This window comes from Haliotis asinina, chromosome 13 (genome assembly GCF_037392515.1).
Source record: "Haliotis asinina isolate JCU_RB_2024 chromosome 13, JCU_Hal_asi_v2, whole genome shotgun sequence".
Lineage (NCBI taxonomy): Eukaryota > Metazoa > Mollusca > Gastropoda > Lepetellida > Haliotidae > Haliotis > Haliotis asinina.
The window spans coordinates 803,361-823,499 of NC_090292.1; the positions used below are offsets into that span (position 1 = coordinate 803,361).

At 39.1% G+C, this 20,139-nt stretch overlaps 1 protein-coding gene across 4 annotated transcripts in view; it reads left to right on the forward strand.

The window, feature by feature from the left end:
• The first annotated feature begins 279 nt into the window (after positions 1 to 279).
• LOC137260483 (proline-serine-threonine phosphatase-interacting protein 1-like) overlaps positions 280 to 20,139 on the forward strand; it is a 100,363-nt gene continuing 80,503 nt past the window's right edge. For all 4 annotated transcript variants that reach the window (XM_067798151.1, XM_067798150.1, XM_067798148.1 and 1 more), the window contains exon 1: positions 280 to 383. In XM_067798151.1, the coding sequence (XP_067654252.1) occupies positions 348 to 383 (36 nt within the window). In that variant the 5' untranslated portion in view covers positions 280 to 347. The remainder of the gene's footprint in view (positions 384 to 20,139) is intronic.

Here is a 20,139-nt window from a genome sequence, read left to right on the forward strand (position 1 = left end):
GTGAGAGTCTTATATACTATACTGTAAAGAATTGCGTTATGTACTTATATCTTCGTTTACTTATCGCCATTAGACTGATACCTGCGCGACGATCTTTGTGTGTGTGTGTGTGTGAGAGAGAGATGAGAGAGAGAGAGAGAGAGAGAGAGAGAGAGAGAGAGAGAGAGAGAGAGAGAGAGAGAGAGAGAGAGAGGATATAAATAACACACCCCGCAGAGTCAACACAAGGCGGTGTTTCACTATCTCAAATGTGCTGTGACAAAACATATCACATGTCACGTGATCGGTGTATAAACTTCCGGGTTGGTTATGTTGCGAACTGACAGTGATCTACTGCGGTTGACAAGATGACACGGCTGTCCCAATATTCCGAGGCTTTCTGGGTGAGAAACAGTGATTGTAATTTCATTTTTAGGGTGTAGATTTTATTTTAGTGGCGATAACGCAGAAAGTCGTTCCCACCTGGTTTGTTCACGTGTGTTAACGAGTAATGCACGACTATGTACATTGCGTGTCCAGTTACGACTTAAACATATTCGGCTGGCGACGTGTGGAAGTAGCTGTCCCTCTGGCAAGGCAGTGTTGACACGTTGACAGCAACGTCGGACGTTACTACATCATGGCTGATAAATTGTTACAGTCCGTTACATGTGTAACATCAGAGGTTCATACACTGTTATATGCCTACCATCAAGAAAATGACATATATCACAGCTGAGTGTATAGTCGGTTAAAGAGTGTATATACATCGATATAGGGCACTTGTAACCATGTACTTGAGTAGTCATTTACAGAGCATAAATATATAGATACGGGGCACATGTAGCCATATAGTTGTGTAGTCATTTACTGAGGGGATATATAGATACGGGGAACATGTAATCATATAGGTGTGTGTAGTCAGTTACAGAGTGCATGTACATACATACATACATACATACATACATACATACATACATACATACATACATACATACATACATACATACATACATATATATGCCACACGTAACCATGTAGGTGTATGTTGTCAGTTACAGAGTGTATATATATAAAAAGTATCTGTAACTGACTACATAATATAATATATATTTGGGGCACATGTAAGCATGTAGGTGTGTGTAGTCTGGTACGGAGAGTATACATATAGATACGGGGCACATGTAAGCATGTAGGTGTGTGTAGTCTGGTACAGAGAGTATACCTATAGATACGGGGCACATGTAAGCATGTAGGTGTGTGTAGTCTGGTACAGAGAGTATACCTATAGATACGGGGCACATGTAAGCATGTAGGTGTGTGTAGTCTGGTACAGAGAGTATACCTATAGATACGGGGCACATGTAAGCATGTAGGTGTGTGTAGTCTGGTACAGAGAGTATACATATAGATACGGGGCACATGTAAGCATGTAGGTGTGTGTAGTCTGGTACAGAGAGTATACCTATAGATACGGGGCACATGTAAGCATGTAGGTGTGTGTAGTCTGGTACAGAGAGTATACCTATAGATACGGGGTACATGTAAGCATGTAGGTGTGTGTAGTCTGGTACAGAGAGTATACATATAGATACGGGGCACATGTAAGCATGTAGGTGTGTGTAGTCTGGTACAGAGAGTATACATATAGATACGGGGCACATGTAAGCATGTAGGTGTGTGTAGTCTGGTACAGAGAGTATACCTATAGATACGGGGTACATGTAAGCATGTAGGTGTGTGTAGTCTGGTACAGAGAGTATACCTATAGATACGGGGCACATGTAAGCATGTAGGTGTGTGTAGTCTGGTACAGAGAGTATACCTATAGATACGGGGCACATGTAAGCATGTAGGTGTGTGTAGTCTGGTACAGAGAGTATACCTATAGATACGGGGCACATGTAAGCATGTAGGTGTGTGTAGTCTGGTACAGAGAGTATACATATAGATACGGGGCACATGTAAGCATGTAGGTGTGTGTAGTCTGGTACAGAGAGTATACCTATAGATACGGGGCACATGTAAGCATGTAGGTGTGTGTAGTCTGGTACAGAGAGTATACCTATAGATACGGGGTACATGTAAGCATGTAGGTGTGTGTAGTCTGGTACAGAGAGTATACCTATAGATACGGGGCACATGTAAGCATGTAGGTGTGTGTAGTCTGGTACAGAGAGTATACCTATAGATACGGGGCACATGTAAGCATGTAGGTGTGTGTAGTCTGGTACAGAGAGTATACCTATAGATACGGGGCACATGTAAGCATGTAGGTGTGTGTAGTCTGGTACAGAGAGTATACATATAGATACGGGGCACATGTAAGCATGTAGGTGTGTGTAGTCTGGTACAGAGAGTATACCTATAGATACGGGGTACATGTAAGCATGTAGGTGTGTGTAGTCTGGTACAGAGAGTATACCTATAGATACGGGGCACATGTAAGCATGTAGGTGTGTGTAGTCTGGTACAGAGAGTATACCTATAGATACGGGGCACATGTAAGCATGTAGGTGTGTGTAGTCTGGTACAGAGAGTATACATATAGATACGGGGCACATGTAAGCATGTAGGTGTGTGTAGTCTGGTACAGAGAGTATACCTATAGATACGGGGCACATGTAAGCATGTAGGTGTGTATATGTATATGTTATGTTTGCAGTGAAAACGTACTGATGAATTTTTCTTCGGGCTCAGGGAACATAAACTAGCATTGAGGGTACCTCAAACCATGGTCCCCGAAGTATGAACACACCAGCATTTCCCTCTATTACCGCCCCTAAGCACAACACATGATATGCATGTGCACAACACAGTAGCTCCATACACGTGCATGGGGTCCCATTCTTGATTTTTTACGTTATTTCAAGAAGGTTGAGAGATCAGTTTGATTAACATTAATTTTGACACTCATCTTGCATCACACATTTGTTCATGTTTGTTTCTAGTCATTTGTTTCAAAATGAAAATTGTTTACATGCAAATTACATGCCATACACCAATCATCTTTCAAAAGTGTCTGCATTCCAAATAACTATGGTTGTAAGGAAGTGCAAATGGTGAGGCACTCTCAAAACATTCAATGATATCACATCAACATTGACTGACTCTGATAAGTCTCCTAAATATTTTTAATCGTAAATAAAAAGAAGATCCCCTACTTTTTTGGAACGGTATATGTGTGCTGACACTTGTCTGAAGTGATGTTTGTCAAGGGTCACGTTTGCATGTACTATATATGTATGCATTCAGTGTTGTGTTGTATAGTGGTATACACACACACAAGGGGATTCCTTAATATTGTGTAATGTAATGTCTGCATGTGTTGTATTCATAATGTGTTCAAGTTTAGTAGGTTCAGACAACAGATTACAATGTTGTATTATGTTCAAGGTTGCCCCCTATCCCTTCATGTTGGAGCCTCAGAGTTAACTAGGACACAAAGTACCGGTACATTAATAACACTGTAGGCCCAAACGTAGCTGTAACATTGTAGGTGAAACATTGCAGGTGTAACATTGCAGGTGTAACATTCCTGGTGTAACATTGCAGGTGTAAATGAAAGAGTTCATTCAAGATTCAAGAGGCTGATCTCCCACCACCTAGTATATTTAATGGTTTTTGTATCATGATACGTATCGTATCATATCTCTTATGTCAGGATTCATATCATATCACAGCTGCAGTGCTCAATACTTCGGCAATATATCAGTATGTGACTACAGTGTTATGATGGTGATGTAATGTATTGCAGTTTGTCTGCCAGTACCAGCACTAACTGGAGTGCTTCATTATTCCTAAGTAAATCTCTTCCAGCTGGAAATATTCTGGTAAAGTCAGAGTTTTGGAACCAGTTCACAACAGCCAGTGCCCTTTTGCCACAAAGTGAATGGGAAGTCGGTCTTCCACATACACTAGGTTGTGATGTTGGAGTCAGACATGGTGCTGGTGTGTTTAGGCACCCTTGGTTTTCACTGTTTTAGACAAATTATATATTTCTTTGCACTCAGACTCAAACTAATATTAAATCAGTTGCTTCACTGCATATTCCCACGTCTCATTAAAAGTGCTCATTATCCACACAAAAAGTTGCATTTACCTTACAGTATAACTATCCTCACTGCTCGTAAGTTTATATATGACTGTCAATTTTTATAAAAACAATTTTCCCATACTTTTTGTTTGTAGTGTATTCTTGTGAGTTTCATAGTTAGATTTTCTCCGTATCAATTCTTCTACACTTATCAGTTAAACTTTCTCCAAGAAACTTGTGTTTCACATTGGACCGAAACACTTCCTTTGAGATAATGGTGTTAGTGTGGCCCACCTAAAGCTTCCCTGTGTGTATCTCCGTCATATAAATGCGACTCATCATGGATGACAACCTTTTGTTGGTCTGTTGTAACTACGAGGAAGAACATATTTCATTTCACCTATAAAAGTGGAATACATTATATCCTTAAATTAATGCCAGAGTGTACATTTCTCTCCACTGTCTATACTGCCATTTGTTTTGTGTATTAAAGTTTTGGTGCATTAAACCTCAGGCCTACCGTGCAAACAGTGAACCAATCATCAAAACTGAACTCATATACACCAAAAGAGAACAAAAATCACCAAAGTAGGAAATTAAACTTCCAAAACTTCAACAATGTCCTCTAAAACTGAAGCAATACATCTTTGATAAGACTAATCGTTTGAAATAGAAACAACACTTGTGTATCAGCTACAAGAACCTGCGAGAACTGTCTCCAAGCATACAAACTGCAGTGACAGCATCCAAAAATGGCAGTCATGGCATCCTGAAACGTTATACAAATTGTCAAAGATGGTGGCAAGGGGTGATGAATAGGCTGCGTCAAATCTTGAAAATGTGATATCAAGATGTGGTGCATCAACTGCCTACTGTAGTCAGCTTCAAGTCTATGTTCATGCTTCTCAGTGTCAGATTCGTGATCTGCACAACGTGGTCTGTTGCTCGACTGAAGAGGATTTGTTGGCGACATGTCTTGCTACAGTTTCTCTTCTGTTTTGTAAAACAGCTTTCATTATATGACATTCAACGTTAATATAGGTTAGTGATTTAATAAGTTTACAAAATCTTTGTTCATTCTACATGATTTGCATAGCTAACTTTAACTTTCCAAATTGCTTTTTTTTTTAAATTTCTCAAACTTGTATTCGCAGATTCCTGAGAGAGATGTATGATCAGTATGTTTGCATGTCACTAATTCACACTGTATGTATGGTTATATCATCTTGTAGTTTCATCTAACTTTTATGCAGTCATTAAGTGAATATATTTCTTTCAGATCACTGTGATAAAGAACCTTCAGAAACTCCTAACGTTTGTCTTTCATTAAAAAGAAGTCAAGAAATTGGGTGACTTTGTGTTATGAGAAAAGGAAGCATGAACTTTATTATAATTTCAACAATGAATTTCATCAGTGGATTGAGTTTGAACTTGTTCACTTTGAAAATGATCACATAAATTTGCAATTCACGGAACAGTCACGGAAAACATTACTTAACAAAGCCTATTCGTCTCCCCTCGTCGCCATCTTTGACAATTTGTATGCTGTTTTGGGATGCTAAAACTGCCGTTATGTACGCTTGATGACCAATCTCACATGCTCTTGTAGCATATAGAAGACGTTTGTTTCCATTTCAAATGATTATTCTTCGATTGAAAATTTATGTTTCGGTGTATATGAGTTCACTTTAATGGGTTTTTACTGTTTGTATGGTAGGCTACACAGCATTCAGTGCTTCTTGTTTATTTATTTGAGGAAATAAATAATTTGTATTGTTTTCATGATGACCTGTTAGACACTGGATTAGCGGGAGTAAAATGTTTTCCCTCTTTTCGTTATTGTTGTGACTTAACTGAAAATCAGGGTCGAGTTCTTCCGTAGAACTTGGAAATCAATTATTTTTTTCAGAATATAATCATTTTGCATCTGAAAATGTTAAGCATGTGAAGAGGTAATTGAGAAAACCTTTAATGGTTTAAAGAATTACAATGCTAATTGATATTTTGATGACTGACAAAAATGTGAAGGAGCATTGTGGAGCAGTAATTGTTGAAAACATGTCCACTTTTAAGAGAAAATCTCCAGTGCACAATACAAGACATTTTAACTCTATACATGGCAGTATGTTAGATACACCAGACTTGACGTCTAGTGTATGGCAATCCATATGAAATGTATGGGACACAATCTGTTGATTAGCGATCCACATGTTTACTGAGGAAGATAGACTGTGTGACCCCAGTGGCTGTCTAGATGCGATGTTTCCCTGTGACATAACAGTGACAGAGCACCAGGAAGATAACACAGTCACAGCGTGATTACAACACTGAGGCCTAAATATACAGCTGTGGCTGGAGTAGGAGGAAGCTTGTGACCCGCTCTGTCAGCAGGCTGTGGAAAACTCATATGTAGATTCATACACTCTCGGTTTAACATTCCTGTCTCTTTTAACTGTGGCCATACCTCGACTTACAAACATGTAAGGGGTTTTACCTTGACTCACAAACGTACATGGTTTTATCTCAACTCGAGAACATACATAGTTTTACCTTGACTTACAAACGTATACAGGGTTTTGCATCAAATCACAAACATGTACAGGGTTTTACTTGGGCTCACATACATGTAGAGGGTTTTTCCTCAACTCACAAACATGTAAGGGGTTTTACCTCAGCTCATAAAAATGTACATGATTTTGTCTCAACTCACAAACATGTACATGGTTTTATCTCAACTCGAAAACATGATTTTTACCTAGACTCACAAACATGAAAAGGGTTTTACCTCGATTCAGACATGTACAGTGTTTTATCTCGACTCACAAACATGTAAAAGGTTTTACCTTGACTCACAAACATGTAAAAGGTTTTATCTCGACTCACAAACATGTAAAAGGTTTTACCTTGACTCACAAACATGTAAAAGGTTTTACCTTGACTCACAAACATGTAAGAGGTTTTACCTTGACTCACAAACTTGTAAAAGGTTTTACCTTGACTCACAAACACTGGTAAATTATTGCAAGATATTTCCCAGGTTTTTTGAGGGTCCTGTGAAGTAACAGTGTAGAGAACGTTTTGTCATGATTATATGTTTCTTGAGGGTCCTGTGAAGTAACAGTGTAGAGAACGTTTTGACATGATTATATGTTTCTTGAGGGTCCTGTGAAGTAACGGTGTAGAGAACGTTTTGACATGATTATATGTTTCTTGAGGGTCCTGTGAAGTAACAGTGTAGAGAACGTTTTGTCATGATTATATGTTTCTTGAGGGTCCTGTGAAGTAACAGTGTAGAGAACGTTTTGTCATGATTATATGTTTCTTGAGGGTCCTGTGAAGTAACAGTGTAGAGAACGTTTTGACATGATTATATGTTTCTTGAGGGTCCTGTGAAGTAACAGTGTAGAGAACGTTTTGACATGATTATATGTTTCTTGAGGGTCCTGTGAAGTAACAGTGTAGAGAACGTTTTGACATGATTATATGTTTCTTGAGGGTCCTGTGAAGTAACAGTGTAGCGAATGTTTTGACATGATTATATGTTTCTTGAGGGTCCTGTGAAGTAACGGTGTAGAGAACGTTTTGACATGATTATATGTTTCTTGAGGGTCCTGTGAAGTAACGGTGTAGAGAACGTTTTGACATGATTATATGTTTCTTGAGGGTCCTGTGAAGTAACAGTGTAGAGAACGTTTTGACATGATTATATGTTTCTTGAGGGTCCTGTGAAGTAACAGTGTAGAGAACGTTTTGACATGATTATATGTTTCTTGAGGGTCCTGTGAAGTAACGGTGTAGAGAACGTTTTGACATGATTATATGTTTCTTGAGGGTCCTGTGAAGTAACGGTGTAGAGAACGTTTTGACATGATTATATGTTTCTTGAGGGTCCTGTGAAGTAACAGTGTAGAGAACGTTTTGTCATGATTATATGTTTCTTGAGGGTCCTGTGAAGTAACAGTGTAGAGAACGTTTTGTCATGATTATATGTTTCTTGAGGGTCCTGTGAAGTAACGGTGTAGAGAACGTTTTGTCATGATTATATGTTTCTTGAGGGTCCTGTGAAGTAACAGTGTAGAGAACGTTTTGACATGATTATATGTTTCTTGAGGGTCCTGTGAAGTAACAGTGTAGAGAACGTTTTGACATGATTATATGTTTCTTGAGGGTCCTGTGAAGTAACAGTGTAGAGAACGTTTTGTCATGATTGTATGTTTCTTGAGGGTCCTGTGAAGTAACAGTGTAGAGAACGTTTTGACATGATTATATGTTTCTTGAGGGTCCTGTGAAGTAACAGTGTAGAGAACGTTTTGACATGATTATATGTTTCTTGAGGGTCCTGTGAAGTAACAGTGTAGCGAACGTTTTGACATGATTATATGTTTCTTGAGGGTCCTGTGAAGTAACAGTGTAGAGAACGTTTTGTCATGATTATATGTTTCTTGAGGGTCCTGTGAAGTAACAGTGTAGAGAACGTTTTGTCATGATTATATGTTTCTTGAGGGTCCTGTGAAGTAACAGTGTAGCGAACGTTTTGTCATGATTATATGTTTCTTGAGGGTCCTGTGAAGTAACAGTGTAGAGAACGTTTTGACATGATTATATGTTTCTTGAGGGTCCTGTGAAGTAACAGTGTAGAGAACGTTTTGACATGATTATATGTTTCTTGAGGGTCCTGTGAAGTAACGGTGTAGAGAACGTTTTGTCATGATTATATGTTTCTTGAGGGTCCTGTGAAGTAACAGTGTAGAGAACGTTTTGACATGATTATATGTTTCTTGAGGGTCCTGTGAAGTAACAGTGTAGAGAACGTTTTGACATGATTATATGTTTCTTGAGGGTCCTGTGAAGTAACAGTGTAGAGAACGTTTTGACATGATTATATGTTTCTTGAGGGTCCTGTGAAGTAACAGTGTAGAGAACGTTTTGACATGATTATATGTTTCTTGAGGGTCCTGTGAAGTAACAGTGTAGAGAACGTTTTGACATGATTATATGTTTCTTGAGGGTCCTGTGAAGTAACGGTGTAGAGAACGTTTTGTCATGATTATATGTTTCTTGAGGGTCCTGTGAAGTAACAGTGTAGAGAACGTTTTGACATGATTATATGTTTCTTGAGGGTCCTGTGAAGTAACAGTGTAGAGAACGTTTTGACATGATTATATGTTTCTTGAGGGTCCTGTGAAGTAGCAGTGTAGAGAACGTTTTGACATGATTATATGTTTCTTGAGGGTCCTGTGAAGTAACAGTGTAGAGAACGTTTTGTCATGATTATATGTTTCTTGAGGGTCCTGTGAAGTAACAGTGTAGAGAACGTTTTGTCATGATTATATGTTTCTTGAGGGTCCTGTGAAGTAACAGTGTAGAGAACGTTTTGACATGATTATATGTTTCTTGAGGGTCCTGTGAAGTAACAGTGTAGAGAACGTTTTGTCATGATTATATGTTTCTTGAGGGTCCTGTGAAGTAACAGTGTAGAGAACGTTTTGTCATGATTATATGTTTCTTGAGGGTCCTGTGAAGTAACAGTGTAGAGAACGTTTTGTCATGATTATATGTTTCTTGAGGGTCCTGTGAAGTAACAGTGTAGAGAACGTTTTGTCATGATTATATGTTTCTTGAGGGTCCTGTGAAGTAACAGTGTAGAGAACGTTTTGACATGATTATATGTTTCTTGAGGGTCCTGTGAAGTAACAGTGTAGAGAACGTTTTGTCATGAATTAATATGTTTCTTGAGGGTCCTGTGAAGTAACAGTGTAGAGAACGTTTTGTCATGATTATATGTTTCTTGAGGGTCCTGTGAAGTAACAGTGTAGAGAACGTTTTGTCATGATTATATGTTTCTTGAGGGTCCTGTGAAGTAACAGTGTAGAGAACGTTTTGACATGATTATATGTTTCTTGAGGGTCCTGTGAAGTAACAGTGTAGAGAATGTTTTGTCATGAATTAATATGTTTCTTGAGGGTCCTGTGAAGTAACAGTGTAGAGAACGTTTTGTCATGAATTAATATGTTTCTTGAGGGTCCTGTGAAGTAACAGTGTAGAGAACGTTTTGTCATGAATTAATATGTTTCTTGAGGGTCCTGTGAAGTAACAGTGTAGAGAACGTTTTGTCATGATTATATGTTTCTTGAGGGTCCTGTGAAGTAACAGTGTAGAGAACGTTTTTGTCATGATTATATGTTTCTTGAGGGTCCTGTGAAGTAACAGTGTAGAGAACGTTTTGTCATGATTATATGTTTCTTGAGGGTCCTGTGAAGTAACAGTGTAGAGAACGTTTTGTCATGATTATATGTTTCTTGAGGGTCCTGTGAAGTAACAGTGTAGAGAACGTTTTGTCATGATTATATGTTTCTTGAGGGTCCTGTGAAGTAACAGTGTAGAGAACGTTTTGTCATGATTATATGTTTCTTGAGGGTCCTGTGAAGTAACAGTGTAGAGAACGTTTTGACATGATTATATGTTTCTTGAGGGTCCTGTGAAGTAACAGTGTAGAGAACGTTTTGTCATGAATTAATATGTTTCTTGAGGGTCCTGTGAAGTAACAGTGTAGAGAACGTTTTGTCATGATTATATGTTTCTTGAGGGTCCTGTGAAGTAACAGTGTAGAGAACGTTTTGACATGATTATATGTTTCTTGAGGGTCCTGTGAAGTAACAGTGTAGAGAACGTTTTGTCATGAATTAATATGTTTCTTGAGGGTCCTGTGAAGTAACAGTGTAGAGAACGTTTTGTCATGATTATATGTTTCTTGAGGGTCCTGTGAAGTAACAGTGTAGAGAACGTTTTGTCAGGATTATATGTTTCTTGAGGGTCCTGTGAAGTAACAGTGTAGAGAACGTTTTGTCATGATTATATGTTTCTTGAGGGTCCTGTGAAGTAACAGTGTAGAGAACGTTTTGTCATGATTATATGTTTCTTGAGGGTCCTGTGAAGTAACAGTGTAGAGAACGTTTTGTCATGATTATATGTTTCTTGAGGGTCCTGTGAAGTAACAGTGTAGAGAACGTTTTGTCATGATTATATGTTTCTTGAGGGTCCTGTGAAGTAACAGTGTAGAGAACGTTTTGTCATGATTATATGTTTCTTGAGGGTCCTGTGAAGTAACAGTGTAGAGAACGTTTTGTCATGAATTAATATGTTTCTTGAGGGTCCTGTGAAGTAACAGTGTAGAGAACGTTTTGTCATGATTATATGTTTCTTGAGGCTCCTGTGAAGTAACAGTGTAGAGAACGTTTTGTCATGATTATATGTTTCTTGAGGGTCCTGTGAAGTAACAGTGTAGAGAACGTTTTGTCATGATTATATGTTTCTTGAGGGTCCTGTGAAGTAACAGTGTAGAGAACGTTTTGACATGATTATATGTTTCTTGAGGGTCCTGTGAAGTAACAGTGTAGAGAACGTTTTGACATGATTATATGTTTCTTGAGGGTCCTGTGAAGCAACAGTGTAGAGAACGTTTTGACATGATTATATGTTTCTTGAGGGTCCTGTGAAGTAACAGTGTAGAGAACGTTTTGTCATGATTATATGTTTCTTGAGGGTCCTGTGAAGTAACGGTGTAGAGAACGTTTTGACATGATTATATGTTTCTTGAGGCTCCTGTGAAGTAACAGTGTAGAGAACGTTTTGTCATGATTATATGTTTCTTGAGGTAACAGTGTAGAGAACATTTTGACATGATTATTTGTTTCTTGAGGGTCCTGTGAAGTAACAGTGTAGAGAACGTTTTGACATGATTATATGTTTCTTGAGGTAACAGTGTAGAGAACATTTTGACATGATTATATGTTTCTTGAGGGTCCTGTGAAGTAACAGTGTAGAGAACGTTTTGTCATGATTATATGTTTCTTGAGGTAACAGTGTAGAGAACATTTTGACATGATTATATGTTTCTTGAGGGTCCTGTGAAGTAACAGTGTAGAGAACGTTTTGTCATGATTATATGTTTCTTGAGGTAACAGTGTAGAGAACATTTTGACATGATTATATATTTCTTGAGGGTCCTGTGAAGTAACAGTGTAGAGAACGTTTTGACATGATTATATGTTTCTTGAGGGTCCTGTGAAGTAACAGTGTAGAGAACGTTTTGACATGATTATATGTTTCTTGAGGGTCCTGTGAAGTAGCAGTGTAGAGAACGTTTTGACATGATTATATGTTTCTTGAGGGTCCTGTGAAGTAACAGTGTAGAGAACGTTTTGTCATGATTATATGTTTCTTGAGGGTCCTGTGAAGTAACAGTGTAGAGAACGTTTTGTCATGAATTAATATGTTTCTTGAGGGTCCTGTGAAGTAACAGTGTAGAGAACGTTTTGTCATGATTATATGTTTCTTGAGGGTCCTGTGAAGTAACAGTGTAGAGAACGTTTTGTCATGATTATATGTTTCTTGAGGGTCCTGTGAAGTAACAGTGTAGAGAACGTTTTGTCATGATTATATGTTTCTTGAGGGTCCTGTGAAGTAACAGTGTAGAGAACGTTTTGTCATGATTATATGTTTCTTGAGGGTCCTGTGAAGTAACAGTGTAGAGAACGTTTTGACATGATTATATGTTTCTTGAGGGTCCTGTGAAGTAACAGTGTAGAGAACGTTTTGTCATGATTATATGTTTCTTGAGGGTCCTGTGAAGTAACAGTGTAGAGAACGTTTTGTCATGATTATATGTTTCTTGAGGGTCCTGTGAAGTAACAGTGTAGAGAACGTTTTGACATGATTATATGTTTCTTGAGGGTCCTGTGAAGTAACAGTGTAGAGAACGTTTTGTCATGATTATATGTTTCTTGAGGGTCCTGTGAAGTAACAGTGTAGAGAACGTTTTGTCATGATTATATGTTTCTTGAGGGTCCTGTGAAGTAGCAGTGTAGACAACGTTTTGACATGATTATATGTTTCTTGAGGGTCCTGTGAAGTAACGGTGTAGAGAACGTTTTGTCATGATTATATGTTTCTTGAGGGTCCTGTGAAGTAACAGTGTAGAGAACGTTTTGACATGATTATATGTTTCTTGAGGGTCCTGTGAAGTAACAGTGTAGAGAACGTTTTGACATGATTATATGTTTCTTGAGGGTCCTGTGAAGTAACAGTGTAGAGAACGTTTTGACATGATTATATGTTTCTTGAGGGTCCTGTGAAGTAACGGTGTAGCGAACGTTTTGACATGATTATATGTTTCTTGAGGGTCCTGTGAAGTAACAGTGTAGAGAACGTTTTGACATGATTATATGTTTCTTGAGGGTCCTGTGAAGTAACAGTGTAGAGAACGTTTTGTCATGATTATATGTTTCTTGAGGGTCCTGTGAAGTAACAGTGTAGAGAACGTTTTGACATGATTATATGTTTCTTGAGGGTCCTGTGAAGTAGCAGTGTAGACAACGTTTTGACATGATTATATGTTTCTTGAGGGTCCTGTGAAGTAACGGTGTAGAGAACGTTTTGTCATGATTATATGTTTCTTGAGGGTCCTGTGAAGTAACAGTGTAGAGAACGTTTTGACATGATTATATGTTTCTTGAGGGTCCTGTGAAGTAACAGTGTAGAGAACGTTTTGACATGATTATATGTTTCTTGAGGGTCCTGTGAAGTAACAGTGTAGAGAACGTTTTGACATGATTATATGTTTCTTGAGGGTCCTGTGAAGTAACAGTGTAGACAACGTTTTGACATGATTATATGTTTCTTGAGGGTCCTGTGAAGTAACGGTGTAGAGAACGTTTTGTCATGATTATATGTTTCTTGAGGGTCCTGTGAAGTAACAGTGTAGAGAACGTTTTGACATGATTATATGTTTCTTGAGGGTCCTGTGAAGTAACAGTGTAGAGAACGTTTTGACATGATTATATGTTTCTTGAGGGTCCTGTGAAGTAACAGTGTAGAGAACGTTTTGTCATGATTATATGTTTCTTGAGGGTCCTGTGAAGTAACAGTGTAGAGAACGTTTTGACATGATTATATGTTTCTTGAGGGTCCTGTGAAGTAACAGTGTAGAGAACGTTTTGTCATGATTATATGTTTCTTGAGGGTCCTGTGAAGTAACAGTGTAGAGAACGTTTTGACATGATTATATGTTTCTTGAGGGTCCTGTGAAGTAACAGTGTAGAGAACGTTTTGACATGATTATATGTTTCTTGAGGGTCCTGTGAAGTAACAGTGTAGAGAACGTTTTGTCATGATTATATGTTTCTTGGGGGTCCTGTGAAGTAACAGTGTAGAGAACGTTTTGTCATGATTATATGTTTCTTGAGGGTCCTGTGAAGTAACAGTGTAGAGAACGTTTTGACATGATTATATGTTTCTTGAGGGTCCTGTGAAGTAACAGTGTAGAGAACGTTTTGTCATGATTATATGTTTCTTGAGGGTCCTGTGAAGTAACAGTGTAGAGAACGTTTTGACATGATTATATGTTTCTTGAGGGTCCTGTGAAGTAACGGTGTAGAGAACGTTTTGACATGATTATATGTTTCTTGAGGGTCCTGTGAAGTAACAGTGTAGAGAACGTTTTGTCATGATTATATGTTTCTTGAGGGTCCTGTGAAGTAACAGTGTAGCGAACGTTTTGTCATGATTATATGTTTCTTGAGGGTCCTGTGAAGTAACAGTGTAGAGAACGTTTTGACATGATTATATGTTTCTTGAGGGTCCTGTGAAGTAACGGTGTAGAGAACGTTTTGACGTGATTATATGTTTCTTGAGGGTCCTGTGAAGTAACAGTGTAGAGAACGTTTTGACATGATTATATGTTTCTTGAGGGTCCTGTGAAGTAACAGTGTAGCGAACGTTTTGTCATGATTATATGTTTCTTGAGGGTCCTGTGAAGTAACAGTGTAGAGAACGTTTTGACATGATTATATGTTTCTTGAGGGTCCTGTGAAGTAACGGTGTAGAGAACGTTTTGACATGATTATATGTTTCTTGAGGGTCCTGTGAAGTAACAGTGTAGAGAACGTTTTGACATGATTATATGTTTCTTGAGGGTTCTGTGAAGTAACAGTGTAGCGAACGTTTTGTCATGATTATATGTTTCTTGAGGGTCCTGTGAAGTAACAGTGTAGAGAACGTTTTGACATGATTATATGTTTCTTGAGGGTCCTGTGAAGTAACGGTGTAGAGAACGTTTTGACATGATTATATGTTTCTTGAGGGTCCTGTGAAGTAACAGTGTAGAGAACGTTTTGTCATGATTATATGTTTCTTGAGGGTCCTGTGAAGTAACAGTGTAGAGAACGTTTTGACATGATTATATGTTTCTTGAGGGTCCTGTGAAGTAACAGTGTAGAGAACGTTTTGTCATGATTATATGTTTCTTGAGGGTCCTGTGAAGTAACAGTGTAGAGAACGTTTTGACATGATTATATGTTTCTTGAGGGTCCTGTGAAGTAACAGTGTAGAGAACGTTTTGACATGATTATATGTTTCTTGAGGGTCCTGTGAAGTAACAGTGTAGAGAACGTTTTGACATGATTATATGTTTCTTGAGGGTCCTGTGAAGTAACAGTGTAGAGAACGTTTTGTCATGATTGTATGTTTCTTGAGGGTCCTGTGAAGTAACAGTGTAGAGAACGTTTTGACATGATTATATGTTTCTTGAGGGTCCTGTGAAGTAACAGTGTAGAGAACGTTTTGACATGATTATATGTTTCTTGAGGGTCCTGTGAAGTAACAGTGTAGAGAACGTTTTGACATGATTATATGTTTCTTGAGGGTCCTGTGAAGTAACAGTGTAGAGAACGTTTTGACATGATTATATGTTTCTTGAGGGTCCTGTGAAGTAACAGTGTAGAGAACGTTTTGTCATGATTATATGTTTCTTGAGGGTCCTGTGAAGTAACAGTGTAGAGAACGTTTTGACATGATTATGAGCTGAAGCCTGGAAGTAATCATTGACCATGAGGTGTGATGGATGAACTAATGCGCGTAACTAATGTGGCAGTGCTTCGTTGATACAATGAATAATACTGTAAATCCAGGTGGACACAGTGAATATGTTTTGACATGCATTTAGCAAACTTCATGTCAATGAGAAATCTTCGGATATCTCTGTATTTTACAGCAAAAGTCATGCCTTTGTTGCAAAATGGTGGCTCTTAACAATGAACAGTTTATTGTGGTACCAAATACTAGGGCAAAATATAATAGCATGTTGGCTTAAAACATTTCACAATAGATGGAACTAGTCATGGTGTGTAAAATATGCAATGGTAAAATGAAATTCACAGGCAGGAGTCCCTAGTATGGTGATCTACCTTCAGTTGTTGGCAATCTATAGCCTGATTTTATATTGTATTGTCCGAATAGTGATATTAGTTTTAACTTTCCACACTAGTTATAATTCAAATTGTGATATTCTATATGTTTTACTGTCCTTCGTTGACAGGTTTTTATACTATACATATATTTCACTTCAGTATTAAATGTTCTCGTCACGATATGGCTGAGATATTGCCGATGTGACGTTAAATATTAACTCACTCACTCACTCACTCACTCACTCACTCACTCACAATCAGGATGACCAGTTTGTTGTTGAAAAAAAGATCATGGATTAAATGTTACTGAACAGTGAATAATTGTATTGAAGATAAACTAACATTAGTTCATTAGTTCAAGTAAGCAGACAATGCTGATGGTGGTGGTGATGCTGCTGCTGCTGCTGATGATGATGAGGCCTGATGATGATGATGATGATGATGATGAGGCCTGATGATGATGATGATGATGATGATGATGATGATGATGATGAGGCCTGATGATGATGATGATGATGATGATGATGATGATGATGATGATGATGATGAGGCCTGATGATGATGATGATGATGATGATGATGATGAGGCCTGATGATGATGATGATGAGGCCTGATGATGATGATGAGGAGGAGGCCTGATGATGATGATGATGATGATGATGATGATGATGATGATGATGATGATGATCTTGACGATGATGATGATCTCTGATATGTCCTGACCAGGTTAACATGCTGTCTGAAGTCTTGTTGTGGTATGTCCAGCTAGGTGTGTAAAATTGGCATGCTACCAGAGGAAGGGGCAGTTGGCAATTGTCTGTACCTGGCCATTAGAGCACATATTTTCAATGATGAGATACATTTTCAAATTTCACGTACCTTCCATTCATCAAGTTTAGTGACATATTTGAACTGGAATGATTGCAAGTACCAAATGTAATTTTAGCAAAGCTGATTTCATCATTTTTGCGATTTGACACATTTAGTTCTGGCGGAAATAATTCAACCACGTGACCATGATATCATTATTTTTTTCTCAGAATCCATCATGATTTTGTTTATTTAGCTGCCTACTAATTTTATGGTCAAACTACTTATTTTGAACGTTGAAACTACTGTTTGCAACACTTTGGAGCTGGCAACTCTGCTCTTGGCGTCCTGATTAATCACAGCTCGATTCTATGATTGAGAAATTGGAATTACAAAGTGCAGCCTCCATTTTTCTACATTTTACTGTTCAAAGAATTCACACTTCAGCTGGAAAACAGATTGATAGGGAAGTGGCCTTGATACCAGACAGTGATTGGGTGACTGACTGTTCAGGTTATGAAATGCTATGAAGTAACATAAAATTATCTCAGCAGACACCATATAATTTTCTTTCATTGATTTTCTAAATCATGAATACAAAAACTGGAACATAACACATACTTATTCAGAGAGCAGTTACGTGCAGTGTCAGTTGTAAGTTTCTATTTCCTTAAATAGGTGTGTAAATTCATCGACTGTTGTGTCCTGTTTATTGAATGAAGGTTTTACCAACACTCTCCTGAAATAGGAAAAATAAAACCAATAGCAATTTTGTTAAATTTGTTGAAAGTTTGTCTTTTGCTTTTCATTCTAACATTATTTCAACCCTAACTATAACCCAGGCTTGCAAACCATTAAATAGTGTGTCTGGACCAGACAAGCTAGAGATTGATGAAATAGGTAAAAGGAATCAATTGCTAAATCAACAACGTAAACGAGTGTAAACACTGGATCCAAAGTTACAACTCTAGGTTCTGTGGGGCCAGGTATGACCCAGTGGGTTAAATGGCAAACTATCTTCCTGGACACCACTGACCCTCCACTTATTGACCTGTGCCCCCTACAGGTGATGTCATGAAGGCAACAGATTTCTAATCTGTGCTGAGTGCACAACTGTTAACTGTTGTCATAGCTCACACGGTAAAGGTCAAGGGGGTTCAGCTACACAAGTCTGGACTGTTAATCTTTGGTCATTTGGCTTGATGTCCATTGGCCTGAAGCCACGTAATGTCATTTAGATTGATGTCCATTGGCCTGATGTCACTTAATGTCATTTGGCTTGATGTCCATTGGCCTGATGTCACTTAATGTCATTTGGCTTATCGTCATTTTGCTTGTTGTCATTGTCTTGATGTCATTTGGCTTTGGCACGATGTCATTTGGCTTGTTGCCATTGGCATAATGTCTTTTGGTGTAATGTCCAGACGTCGGCTCTCAAGTGGCTTCAGAGTTTGTGTTGACAGCTATAAAACCAGTTAAGCCAGTTATTTATATTTTGATATACATAAACTTTAAAATGTAGCTCAAAATGCTTTAAATGCAATGCTGTCATTATTTGTAGTGGACTGCTCGTAATGTATTGCTAGGGGTCATCAACCTTGTCCGCATCTGCCAGCAAGGGGATGACACAAGTTACTTACTTGTGCATAAATTTTAAGGTCGGCCATTCACATTGTACATGTTTTCCTATCAAAATGACATCTCTATGTTGTCCTTAACTTGAGATGGCCTTTGCAATGTTATTACTGTGTGTGACCTTTCTTCACTTCCTGATGTCCATGACAGAGGTAATATTACTCCTGTATCTCAGCCTGCCTTCTACACTCTGCTGTGGGGGCCAGATGAAATGATGGATTGTGTAGTGAGCTGAGTGTGTCAGTCAGCAGAGTGGTATGCATGACTGACATTCTGGAGGAAACAACACAGGAAACTGTGGCTACTGTCAGCATCAAAACATACAGTAGCAGTCAGGGCAGGATATGAGTGGAGGGTTTGGTATGAGATAAATCAGACTGTAAAAAGAGGGTGTTGTGGACAGTGAGGGCATTGTGGACAGAGAGGGTGTTGTGGACAGAGAGGGCGTTGTGGACAGAGAGGGTGTTGTGGACAGAGAGGGCATTGTGGACAGAGAGGGTGTTGTGGACAGAGAGGGTGTTGTGGAAAGAGAGGGTGTTGTGGACAGAGAGGGTGTTGCGAACAGAGATGATTTTGTGGACAGAGAGGGCATTGTGGACAGAGAGGGTGTTGTGGACAGAGAGGGCATTGTGGAAAGAGAGGGTGTTGTGGACAGAGAGGGTGTTGTGGACAGAGAGGGTGTTGTGGACAGTGAGGGCATTGTGGACAGAGAGGGTGTTGTGGACAGAGAGGGCGTTGTGGACAGAGAGGGTGTTGTGGACAGAGAGGGCATTGTGGACAGAGAGGGTGTTGTGGACAGAGAGGGTGTTGTGGAAAGAGAGGGTGTTGTGGACAGAGAGGGTGTTGCGAACAGAGATGATTTTGTGGACAGAGAGGGCATTGTGGACAGAGAGGGTGTTGTGGACAGTGAGGGCATTGTGGACAGAGAGGGTGTTGTGGACAGAGAGGGTGTTGCGAACAGAGATGATTTTGTGGACAGAGAGGGCATTGTGGACAGAGAGGGTGTTGTGGACAGAGAGGGTGTTGTGGAAAGAGAGGGTGTTGTGGACAGAGAGGGTGTTGTGGACAGAGAGGGCATTGTGGACAGAGAGGGTGTTGTGGACAGAGAGAGTGTTGTGGACAGAGAGGGTGTTGTGGACAGAGAGGGTGTTTTGGACAGAGAGGGTGTTGTGGACAGTGAGGGCATTGTGGACAGAGAGGGTGTTGTGGACAGAGAGGGTGTTGTGGACAGTGAGGGCATTGTGGACAGAGAGGGTGTTGTGGACAGTGAGGGCATTGTGGACAGAGAGGGTGTTGTGGAAAGAGAGGGTGTTGTGGACAGAGAGGGCATTGTGGACAGAGAGGGTGTTGTGGACAGAGAGGGTGTTGTGGACAGAGAGGGTGTTGTGGAAAGAGACTGTGTTGTGGACAGAGAGGGCATTGTGGACAGAGAG